This window comes from Lepeophtheirus salmonis, chromosome 5 (assembly GCF_016086655.4).
Source record: "Lepeophtheirus salmonis chromosome 5, UVic_Lsal_1.4, whole genome shotgun sequence".
Taxonomy (NCBI): domain Eukaryota; kingdom Metazoa; phylum Arthropoda; class Copepoda; order Siphonostomatoida; family Caligidae; genus Lepeophtheirus; species Lepeophtheirus salmonis.
In genome coordinates, this window is record NC_052135.2 from 48,737,748 (window position 1) to 48,750,585 (window position 12,838).

A 12,838-nucleotide genomic window follows, 5' to 3' on the forward strand; every position below is an offset into this window, starting at 1 on the left:
TATGTATTTCTCCAAGTTCTTTTAGTACTAGTCAAAATAAGGACTTTTTGCGTCGATCTAGCCATTTAATAATTTAGTATTATATTATCTAGCTGTATTCCTTATCTCCTCTAGCTAGAGGAGATAAGGAATGGAGTTCTAAGACCGTTACCAAACAAAGGTTGAAACTCTCAAAAACCAAAAAAAAGAGGGTCTTAAAAAGAATTACAAAATGAGTTTTATGTTGTTTGAACACTTGAATATTTTGAACAGGTTGGAATGTACATTTTTATTTCTTTAGAAATCTTAAGTACTTATTACTCGAAAACATACATTTTTTTTTGCATTATCTTTTTTTTTTAATCCAGGCCTTAGGCACTATAATTAACTGTTTGCAATTATATTATATATACCTACAATATAGAATATTAGAGTTAGGTTTCAGTTTGAAAATCCTAGACCAGTATGAGACCGTGTTAATTTTTGTTAGCTTGAACGAATTTTGTAAAATAAAGAAGTTCGGTTATCTTTATTGTATCTCGCAACCTTTTATTCAAAAATACACGAGAAGATGAGGCCCAAAATGTAAGACAATTATGTATTCTTGACAATGGAATTATTATATAATTGATAATTGTTGGAAATTGTTCACAACTGAAAAAGATAATTTGAATTGTTCAACTAATCTTCTTTAAGAATACTGATGAGGGGTGGGGTGCATATTAAACGACAGCTGACAACTAAATACATTGGAAGCTTAGGTGTTAGTAGTGTAACGTCATTTTTAGATCTGTTTTATAAAAAGATTCGATCTACATCAGTTCCAAAAATAAGATCACTCTTGATCAATTTCTTGTTTAATACTTGGTTAATAAAGGGTGATGACGTCAAGGAACATGAGTACAATATAAACGTCATACGAAGTTTACATGGTTGTTTCATAATATGTATTCACCTCGTATAATTGGGATTCAGTCTGTGACCGTGGATTCAATCGAAATGTCAATCGATAAGAAATCCCGTAAGACCGAACCGAATCATTGTTGGACCCGGTCTCAACACTAATATATATATATATATGTATATTTAGAGTAAGGGGGAAATAAGATTTTAGAATGGGCCTAACTTTTCTTTATTCTGTTATTCATACTTCAGTATTTTCTTTGTTTATACATTATACTGTCCTGTTTTTGGGTTCATATTTTTATCCTTCTCAAAGATTTTTTTCTGATTGGGACAATAAAAAAACTGATTTTTGCCAAGTTTCAGGCCTGTCATACCAATTTTGGTGTGGTACAAGGCATTTTGTTTGCAATCAATTGTATTTATGTGGCAAAATTGGCCATATTTATACCTCTCGGTCCGTTCCAATTACAAAATGATGACTAAAAAATTCTACTTTTTATGTTAGCTTGTATTCGATTGATAAGTTTAAAATATTTTGGCCCTTGTTTTTTATAGTTTAAGAGCTCTAAAATGTGATGTTCAATGATTTGCGGTTTTCCTGTTTTACCAAACATAACATATCAAAATTTAACTAAGCTAGATGAAGTGATTGTTGTTGAACAAATAAAAGAACATTATCCTGTTTTATAAAGCATGGAAACCACAAATCATGAAGCACATCTTAGAGGCTTAAAATGATTAAAAATAAGGAACACATTGTTTTGGATGATAAAACGAATACTAAAAAATATAGAAATTAGAATTTTTTACTTATATTTCGAACAGTACAAGTGGCCCAAAAAATGGCCACATTTTGACCCATAAAAGATCCTCAAACTTTTCCATAGCTAGTTTTTTTATAGTTCCCAACAAAATAGGGCTTTGTGGAGGGGGAAAAAAATATTAATCCGAATATTAGACATTTTAATATACATATTAGTCAAGAAAATAAGTGATTTTTTAAGTATGCCCACTGATAAAGGTCTTCTATGGGTCTTCTTTTCTTTGTTGCGGTGAAGTCGTCATTTCCTCTTAGCAGAAAAACCATACTGTTTCCACCCCCATGCTTGACAGTTGAAATTGTGTTATTGGGGGCTATATTCAGCATTCAAAGTCTCTCGCTATTAAAATTAGTGGGCAAACATTGAAAATCGACAAGGGATCATAAACGTATTCGATACAAGGTATGACATATGTTGACTTAGTAAGCCCGTGGGTCCCCAATTTTTGGAATTCTGTAACCCTGAAGGGTTGTTTTGGATCATTGTTGTGCTGAAATACCAATTACATTGCTCCTTTTCACTGCATTTTTCTTGCTTCATCCTCAAAGAAGAATGTTGTCGTCCAAGAATTCTTGGAGCATGGATGTCATTTTTCTCTCTCCAAACAGTTTTTTTATTTTGTATTATCTTTTAGTGTTAAAATACACTTACTCATAAAACTTCCTTCTTTTATGCTTAAATATATCGAAATATGAATTCATTTGAATCACACAACCTCAATTAATAATTGAGTTAGTAAGTGTTCAGATTTTATTAGACCACCCGGTAATGTCTCTCATTGTTAAAATAAACCTACCATTAAAATTATAGACCTTTCTTTTCTTTGTCAGTGGGCAAACTTAAAAGATCGGCAAGGGGTCAAATACTTATTTTCTCCACTGAATGTACTACTTATAATTAAAAGAAATGGACTGAAGGCCCATACAGTATCTTCTCTTTGTTACGAACTCAAAAAAGAAGAAAAAGATATGATAAAATATATGTATTTAAATAATAGTGAAAGTTGTTTTTTACCTTGAGAGAATGTTCTTTTGATTTTTTCCTTTTTAGATCCTGAGGGGTGAAGGGTAGATCTATTATATTATATATTTTCTTTTGGTACTACTCGTGAGTCGTTCCTTACATATACATACTTGGTTTTTGCTGCTCCAAAAGAAAGAGTGCAAAGGAAGTATAAGTGACCTTAAAAGAGAGTCCGCTGTTCCATGAATAGAGAATACATTTTTGTACAAGTATCCTCCCCATGCCTAGGTACTTACGCCCCAATCTTCAAGGCTGAGAAAGGGTTTTTTGATAATATGTGTAATATGTGGTTTGAAGGGATAATTAAAAAGGATAATTGGGTCAATTAAATTCATTAAAATAAATGCATTTTAATAAAAAAGTCATTTCTATTTTGTAGATCGAACCATTGAGGACGAAAACACGACTCCAACCACTGCTCACATCAAATTAAAAAATCTAATAAATCAACTCATCATTGACGCTGGAAAGTTCAAAAAGGGATTTATGGTCACACCAGAAACCTTGCATCATTCCTTTAGACCTCAAGAGGAAGAGAACTCGTATGAGGATCTCCTCGCTACAGCAATTATCAATAAGGTATGAATTAGGATTTGATTTGTTGGGGGAAAGTAATCAGCATTAAGGGGTGTGAACTAACTATTCTTCTATCTTTTTGTGGTTTAATTACTCGAAATTGAATTGATAAAAAATGCGTCAGTCAATATTGGTGTTTTTTATATATATTCACGAGTAAATGCAATCAAGAGTATATGGATACATGGATAAAAACGACTTTGATTAACACAAATAAATATTTTTATAGTTTTTTGAATGCAATCTTTTATTTTATGAACAAGTAATATGGATGCAAATAAAAGATAAAAATATTTTCTCCCCAAAATGAACGCCATTTGGCCGAGAAAAAGGTTTTGTCTATGATGACGACACTAAGCAAATAGTTTATATTACCTTTAACATATTTTTTTTTTGTTCGGATGGTTCAAAATTTTATATAGATAAGTTAAAGTTCCACAATGGAAGAGTATTCCAAATGTATTTCTGGTCATTTGGTCAAGATTTGTAAATAATTCAACCTGAAGTCTAGAATAATGCATCTTCCAATTTTTGCATGGAAAGATTGAATAGGGAAAAATAAATTTCTCTACGGAAGATATTAATATAAACTGTTGAAAATAATAACATATACTCTTTAAAGAATATGATTGAGGATTAACTTAATCTGGTATTTATTTAAGTGCATAGATAATCGTTGTGTTCGTATAATCACAATAAGCGTTAATGGCTTAAATTTGCAAAAACCCATTCTGCTGGAATCCCTCTTCCCCTAGCTTCTTCCATGACTTAATTTCTTTCTGGGGGAGGGTATAGGCTATATACTGCAGGGATGACAATCCATTAGACTCTGCCGTTTGTCCGATCATAAATGCCAAAGGCTGCCACAAATTTCCCTCCAACATTGAAGCTCTGAAGCCCTCCAGCGCTGGAAATTATGAATAATAATTCATTAAGAGACCATTTGATGTATTTAGGTACAGGATGGAGGACATCATTGAGGGCAAGAGAGGCCACATTGAAGTTTAAAATAACTCATGTGCATATACTTAATGCTGTGTCAATTCTTATTTAGGGCTGATAACTACAGTCCCGTCAGTACAGTCTCGGTTCGGTTCAGGCCAGCTCAGTACTGCACATCAGTTCTAAAACTTGTAAAATTGGTCCATAATGACGTCACTCAACTTTATTTCTTGTTTTTTAATCAGCTATAGTATTGATAGCCTAAAGGACAGGTCTCAGAGAATGGAAATGAGATAAATTAATTTTTTTATAAAAAAAAATTCAAGAAATAAGTTTCAAATAATTAAATTTTTTCCTCTGCTGCATAATTGGTCGGAATAACGAAAAAAAAAAATATAGTAAGAAGGAAAAATTCTTCCAGCCCTGCAGACGCCCCTGGTATATATACTTAAAAGATGATACATAAATATTTTTCTTCTCCATCAGTTAAAACTTAAGTTTCTTGATGGGACAATAGTTATGTGGCACCTCGTATAAGACCCTTCTATGAAAATATCTTCAGAAGAAATATTGTTATAAAATTATAAAGTCATTCATATTAATGGAAAATGATGAAAATATGATTATTATTTATTTTTAGGTTGTCACGTCAACGAGGCAAAAATTTCGAGGTCAATCCAATAATAATTGTATTAAAAACAAACGGAAATCTCTTTCTGAAGAAGATATGAATGGTTCTTCTGAAGAGTCTGGTCGAGGAGCATCCGCGTCCCCGTCAAGTACTCCTCCTGTTGTGCTTACTTCATATTATGAGGAAGATTCCTTTTCCTGTGGTAATTTTTTTTAGTTTTTGAATTTCCTTTTTTTAAATTATGTTTTGCGTTTTGTATTTTGAGTGATACGTTGGTGTTATGTATTTTCCTTCTTTTTTTTTTTTGTTGTTGTTTTTTTCGTATCAATTCTATTAACTCTATTTAGGTTCTTGTAAATATGAAGACACATTATCAAATGAATCCGAAGAATCCCCATGGATTGGTGATAGAGGTCAAGGTCAAAAATATACGGTAATTCATTATTCTCTTTTATATTAGTGGGGTACTTTTAATTATGACTCGAGAAGTCAAAATGTGCGGATACAATTGTACAATTTGACTGTTCAATAGACCGATATGATTTTCAACTTTGTACGAATTTCGATTAAGGGTAGTGCACAAAAGTTGTCGTCATATGGTATAAAAATTACCTATGGAAATTGGTATTGTCTCACAAAGTCATCTTTAGGTCGCACATTTTGATCAAATTAGGAAAAAAAGGCAAAAACTCTTTACTTATAGAATATAGATACTAAGAATACATTTTTAGTATTTTGCATTAAATAGTTGTAATAGACATTTTTCTAACCTATAAGAAGTATTTTAAAGTTTGTTTTCTAAAATTGTCTCATTCAGCAAAAAAAAAAAAAAAAAAAAAAAAAAAGTAAGGAAAATTTGATTATCCGCGTATAGCGCGCATCATTTTATTACATTATCAGAAGAGAATGATCAATTTTTTGTTATTTTCTCTTTTTTTCTCGATAGGGTAACTTTAGAAAAGAAACTTTATTAATCCTTTTTATAGGTTATACCAATGTCAATCATTATAGTCGAAGTCGAAATTCGACAAAAGTTATAAACAAACCGACCTACTTTACCAGTTAAGAGGAGCAGCAAATTTTTGCACCTCGAAATTGCCCTTTTTTCCTTCATCATAATTTATGAATAGTGATGAAAATCTTATTTATTTTGTGTATGTTCAAAAAAGAAAATCAACATGGTAACCCTGAAAATTTTGAAGAATGGTTGGAAGAGCAGCTTAGCTATACTGACCTTTCATTATATCTGCTACAATCAGCTGTGACAGGGAGGAGGGGAGAAGGAAATTAACAGGAAATTCGCAAGAATTCCTTCGATGTCAATTCCCAATTTTACTCAGAGTCCAACAAGGACTTACAATTATAACTCTGCAAATAATCCTCTATGTACTCTCTGTGTTTCATGAGCACACACGAATATTCAATGAGGTTTTGAGTATATTTGAATGTAGTATGAAAATAACTACACTGGAGTTCAATAATAATGACAACAGCTGAGGAAAGAAAATTCATTCTTCAGATTGCAAATTCCAAAAAAGTGGGACTGCTAAAATATACACACGATTTACATAACTATATCAGAAAATCAGATAATAAATGAAACATTTATTAATATAATCTTGATATTTTAATATAACATTGTACAAAAACATAGATTTAGGTCAGGAAAAGAATGAGGCCAAATATGCTTTGGCCTATAAAAAATATTTTTATTCAAAAATTTAGAGTGATTTTTTTAGTTTACGAGTATATGTAGAAATCAACGTTCTCTCCTCCCGTAAACCTTCTTTTTATTCAGTGTACAGGTTGCTGGGATACGTTTAATTACTTACAAATTTAGCATCCATTGCCATTGGTGCACTGAATGCTAGAAATCTTATTGCATAATTGATTTGACACTCCAAAATGAGTTGACATTTTTAAGTAAATGCAGAACAATAACACCTGAATAATGATAATTGTTTACTGAATTTGTGAATTGCAGTTCATCATAGCTCATAATTAAATTTACACCCTGTATTATAGTAAGCTAATTACATATATTCATGCGTGTATTATTTCGTGTAGATTCAAGAAGAAATTGAAGAAGTCACGACAACAGTTTATGATGACGATGAAATTACTGAAAAAACCATTGTTCGAAAAAATCCAAAAATCCTTTCATCTGTGTCCTGTCCAACGTTGAACTCTTTGGATTCAATCCTATTAAATGAATGTGATTCTGAATTTAACGTTACTTATCACCACACGAATGTGCCATTTCCTGAGCTTGGTCTAGATGTAACTAATGGTATAAGTTTGAAAGCGGTTTTTTTCTTTATAATTAAGCTTAATTACTTTTTTTATAGTTTTGAATGACCCTTCTTCGACTCAAGCTCATCCTAAGAATAATGGATGGGAAGAAAATTGGTTATTCAAAAAACAATCACACCATCCTTCCAATTTTGTTAAATTGTCTGCTCTAGTCCGCCTACTCTCAGATGATCCTATTTCCATGTTGGTTCCAAATCCCAACGAAGATTTGAGACCTCAAATCGGCACTCGTGATGTAGATGAGATTTCTGAGCTGTCAGAGAGGAACTCAGTTGGTTCTATTGAGTTTTCAACTTCTTCTGAGGAAGAGTCTGAATCTGAATTAGATAAAACTATCAAGACCAAAAGAAGTTTTAAAGTCAGCGTATCCAAAACTGATGTTCTTAAGGGCACTACTACTACTCTAGGTTCAACAGCTGTTCTTAGAGAAGGGGATGTGGAATACCCTCAAGAATGTGATGTCGAGCATACTGAGTTCTCTGTTCCTGCAGAAGTCAAAAAATCATTTACTGATAGGGGCAATGTAGAATTTGTGACATTACCATGTGTTGAATCCTCTGTTACATCTGGTAAAATATTGGAAATACATTGTGCCTGTTCTCGATCCGTAGATGTTGCTTGGTTTCGTAATGCAAGTCCCATTCACAATGATGGTCTTCACTATGAAATTTGGAGACAAAAGAAGAGTAATTCCAGAGTGGAACATTTTCTGAGGATTTACGATGTTCGTCTAGAGGATCAAGGTGATTACAGAGTCGTTGCCTATAATGACGATGGAGAGAAATGGCATGACTTTAAAGTCTTGGTCCAAGGTATTCTTTCAAAAATAATTATGTTTTTTTTATAATATATATATTCATACTGTTCATAGAACAATCTGGACAAAGCTCTACGCCAGAAATCATTTCTTACCCAGACAATTCTCACTTGGAGAATGAGGGACTCTCAAAGAAATTCATTTGCCAAGTAAAAGGTCATCCTGAGCCACGATTGGTCTTTTTAAAAGACGGTAAACGTTTGAATCGGAATGAAAATATTAACATAGGTGAGGCATCAAGACCTGGATATTAATGTTCATTAATTATCCTTGATTTTCTATTCTAGAATATTACAATGATTTTGGAGAATGGTCATTGGAAATTAGACGATTGAGTCATCGAGACGAGGGCTTTTACGAGGTATTGGCTGAGAATAGAGTTGGTTCCTGTAAGCGCTCTTGGGTTTTGAAAGTTCGTCAAAATCCCACTCCACCCGATGCCAAACCTCCGCCGATTCCTTCCGACCTTGATGAGGTAAGAACGGATTTCATTTATATGTTTATGTCTCTAAGTAATACGACAAATACCGTTTATATAGCCTTACATACCTGTACTATAATTAGTTTCAACGTCTTGATACAGGTAAATGATGGAATTAAGGGATATATTTATAAATATAGTTATAATATTGCTTTGAAGTGAAATGTCATCAATCATAGATGTAATAGTTTAATCATTTTGAATCCTTTGTATCATTCAAACCGGGTATATAATGATATAATAAGTAGAGGAGAGTGTTTTTGTCTTCATACATACTCATTCAAATTTTAGAAATATAATATATATTTACTGAGTGTTTAGATCAGTTTACACAAGATTTACGCAAGCAGTGTACTTTACACACTAGGGGAAGGAGTACTAGAGAAAAAGTGAGGACGACTAAATAGCAAATATTCAAACTCAGACCATATTTTAAAAAAAAAGGAGGGGATAATCAATAAAAGTAGCGTATTTACAAATATAGACGATATAAATCTATAGTTTTTTTTTATTACATACTTTTAAATTATAAGAGTTTCATGTAATAATATTTGTATTACAGCTTGGAGCCAACAAAGAGCTAAAACTCTTTGTGTGCTGAATTTATATAACCATATATTAAAAAAGATGGTTCTCCTAGAAAAATTGACTAATTTTACAGTTAAAACTAATAGATATAATACAATTGGGAATGTTAAGCCTTGTCCCTTTAGGAAGAAATGTCTGATGCCGGGCTGAGCGACGGGCAAGGAGTAAAATCTAATTTGTTCAATCCTTCTTTTGAGTGACTACCTCCTCAAGTAAACAGGCTCCCATCGACCATTTGGTATAAGAATGAAATATGTTGACACATGAAGAAATACTTTCTGGTCTTCTTTCGTACAATTCCTATGATGATCCATAGAAATCAGTTAAATATAATGTATTCAAATTCTTCCTTGATTTTCTATAGTGGGCTTATTTGCTTATTTTGCAAAACCTAATAATTAATCAAAATAGCTATAGACTTAATCAAACATTATATTGAATAAAAAAACAAAACAGCAGTACATGTACTTTATATCCAAGTTCGTAGAAATGAAAAGAAAAAAGGAGAAAGCTGCACTCTCCTCCTTTTAGATGTTCTTGCCTAGGAGGAGGTACTAAAGAGTAGAGACACAAAACAGGTAGCCAGTAGCATGACAAAAAACGTGGTCCTTATTGGAATCGAGACAACACTACTTAGAACCAATTTCTGTGGTGTTTTTTTTTTTTTTGGTTTTTTGAATATATTATATTTAGCTATATCCTGTATTCAATAAGTTCTTCTTCACAAGCAATAACAGCCTTGAAAAGTCGGTGACGCTATATCAAATTATTGTTTATGATAAAAAAAATTACATCTCAAAACTTCTCAAAATGTTTTACGAAAAGTTTCTAAAAGAAGCCCACCCCAAAATAAAATTTGAGGTCGCTCTTCTAACTGCACGATCTCTGAGTTGACCTTAATCCCCACGAGGACCGCTCAAAATATCAGGAGGGCTTTTTTGGACACCAAGGGGGATTGAGAAACAGGTATTGAACCAGGAGGAGTGATGGATCACTAGATCGTTCGAACTTAACCTAATCGACCATTTTGTCTTTGGCTGTTCGGAATAACTTACCAAAAGAGTCTTTCATAGCAAAAAGGCATCTCTAATTACCGCCATCAAGAAGCAGAAGTGTCGTACCCCTAGACATCTTGTTGTGAAGGCCTAATCAAACGTCAGTGGTCTTTGCCGACAGATAAATATCTCATTATGAACATTGCTATTAATTTTCATAAAGAGAAGTTCAGGATTTTATACAACTTCCACGGGAGCCCTTATGTAGAAATCAGTGTTGACTTTTGGCCCTATCCACCCTTTCGGCAATTATGTCATTCAAATCATCCCTCTCAACCTCCGTGATATCCTCTCTCGCTTTCTTGAAATGATATCCTAGGTTTTGTACTGTTTTGAGGTTCAAAGCTACTATTTTCTTTTGCAATATGGACACAAGGACGTGGAGTAAATCAAAGATTATTTGCCGAAGGTATTTTTACTTCTTAATCTTCAGGTCGAATAAAGCAAACTAAACCGTTAAGTATCATTATCATAAGACATAATATTTTTTTAATGTGTTCCTTTAATTGGTCGGACTGCGCACATTGACGTTGAGTTCGTTGTTCATTGAGCTACGTTGTTCCATTCACATAATTTTCGATTCCATGCAATCATTATAAAGGATTTAAAAATAGCAAAAACCCAAAAAAGGAAAGTTCATTGCATCACTTGTATATTAATATAGTTAAAATAATCTTCAAGTACATTTTAATTATGCAAATGATGTTCATAGTTAAAAATAAAATGATGAGGAGAAATTCACCAAATTTCACCACATTACAAACTCTCATTGATTTCTATTTTTTTAAATTGTCAAGAACATTTTGGGTATATGCACGTGGGAATTATCGTTAAACTTCTTTCAAATTCTAATTTCTTGGCTATACTTTTTTTGACGACTATGTAATAAGGCAGTCCCTCAAAATTAATGTTTTATAACAACTACATGAATTTCAATAAGCCATAAACAATAACAAATATTTGCTCCATACGTGGGCCATGTCAATTTACTTCATATTGTGTACTTTGTTCAAAAGGAATGTGTTTGTTGTTATAATTGAATAATATTAAATATACCCGGAGATAAGTTTTTTTTTTTTTGTTAGATGATAATACGTAAGAAGACAAAACCCAAGACTGAGGAACAAACATTTAATCAAAATGACAAACAAAAAACAGAAAAAATGATTTTTATGTCTCTTAATAATTAACAATTGGTACTTATAGATCAAATGTCAAGTAAAAGACACTAAGTATATAACAAGCCTACTATATTGGTCGTAATATTAATTGGTATCATTTTGATCATGTTTTAATAAAGAAACCGATGAACAACATGTAATTTTTTGGAGGAGAGCAGCTTAGCGGTCATGACGTCACAGCTACAAGTAGCTGAGCCGTAGGAAGTAGCTGAATCAAAGGAAGGCTCTAAGTTACATTTAAAATTCTTTCATATATCAAGTCATTTGAATAAAAAGCATATGATTAATTGAAATAAGTTCCTGAAATCTTGGATTAAAAAAAAAGTATTGTACATTTCTCCTTTTCTTGATCTTTGCTCAATATTGTTTATATGTTAACTGCTGAATACAGATACACATATGTATAGAATGAATCCACAAATAGATGTAGGTATCCAATCAACCTAAGAACACATTTTGTCACAGGTGTATGCACATAAATATGACAGCTATATGAGTCATTGAAAGGATCATCCTACTACCAGGATAATCACACTACATAAACCCTCATTGCCTAAGTATTTATTATTATTTCATAAGAAGGACCCATATGCAAATGTTACATATATGGATTACTGGGTCAAGGTCCTTTGGATCTCGAACTCGAATTCAACTGCATATGACATTATTAATATTATTACGACTAGTGTAATAATTATTATTCGTTATTAAAAAAGCTTCTTGGTTTTATAAATTTGTTTAAATATTATGTTATAGTAGTGTTTGATTGGATTATTATTTGAAAATACTTGGAATATTCGAGTAAAGATTAATGTCATCTCCAACATTATTTCTACATTTTTAGTAAGTAACATTTTATCATATTTTTGGTTATTTAGTCTTATGGAGGCATGAGCATTGCTTACCTATCATAAGTTTATTTGCATACCTAAATCCACCTTGCGTATATTATGTTTAATTAGTAGTTTGTAAACTCTATCTTCATCACCAAGCTAGAGATAGGACGTGTTGTGGACCCGGATCCGAAGTACCCCGCTACGATATAGGTCAATTTTTATTACGTATAAAAATTTGAGACCCGGACCGGATTTTTACGTATCTTCAAATGTTCCGAGGGATTTTTATGATTTTGAAATTGCATAAAAAGGATATTATCTATATTGAACATAGCATCTCTTTTTATCTTGATTAGTGCTTGGAGCGGCATCTACATAAACATATGCATCGCATACGCTGTTATATTTATTGTACCACTCAACCTTTCTTTCGAAAAACAACAGAAATCAATTTGTAATTAGCCAATTCTCCGATCTATGGAATTATAATTCAATAGTTTTTGATAATTGTTAACAGTTTAACAGGAGCTAATTTTTATTAAACCAATCAACATTCAGAACATTGATTATGAGAAAAGAAGCAAAGGCATGACCAGCTGACAATGAAATACCCAGTATATTTTTTTGTTAGCTTGATAACGCGCTGTCCGTGGATAATCCACACGTCCTTACCTCATTAACACAGCAAT

General features: G+C 32.2%; 1 protein-coding gene across 18 annotated transcripts in view; it reads left to right on the plus strand.

The window, feature by feature from the left end:
* The window catches only part of LOC121118515 (uncharacterized), a 255,692-nt gene that overhangs the window by 223,643 nt on the left and 19,211 nt on the right, over window positions 1-12,838 (plus strand). For all 18 annotated transcript variants that reach the window (XM_071888747.1, XM_071888756.1, XM_071888746.1 and 15 more), the window contains 7 exons: window positions 3,109-3,308; window positions 4,888-5,080; window positions 5,226-5,311; window positions 6,946-7,168; window positions 7,227-8,003; window positions 8,063-8,236; window positions 8,296-8,483. In XM_071888747.1, the coding sequence (XP_071744848.1) occupies window positions 3,109-3,308; window positions 4,888-5,080; window positions 5,226-5,311; window positions 6,946-7,168; window positions 7,227-8,003; window positions 8,063-8,236; window positions 8,296-8,483 (1,841 nt within the window). The remainder of the gene's footprint in view (window positions 1-3,108; window positions 3,309-4,887; window positions 5,081-5,225; window positions 5,312-6,945; window positions 7,169-7,226; window positions 8,004-8,062; window positions 8,237-8,295; window positions 8,484-12,838) is intronic.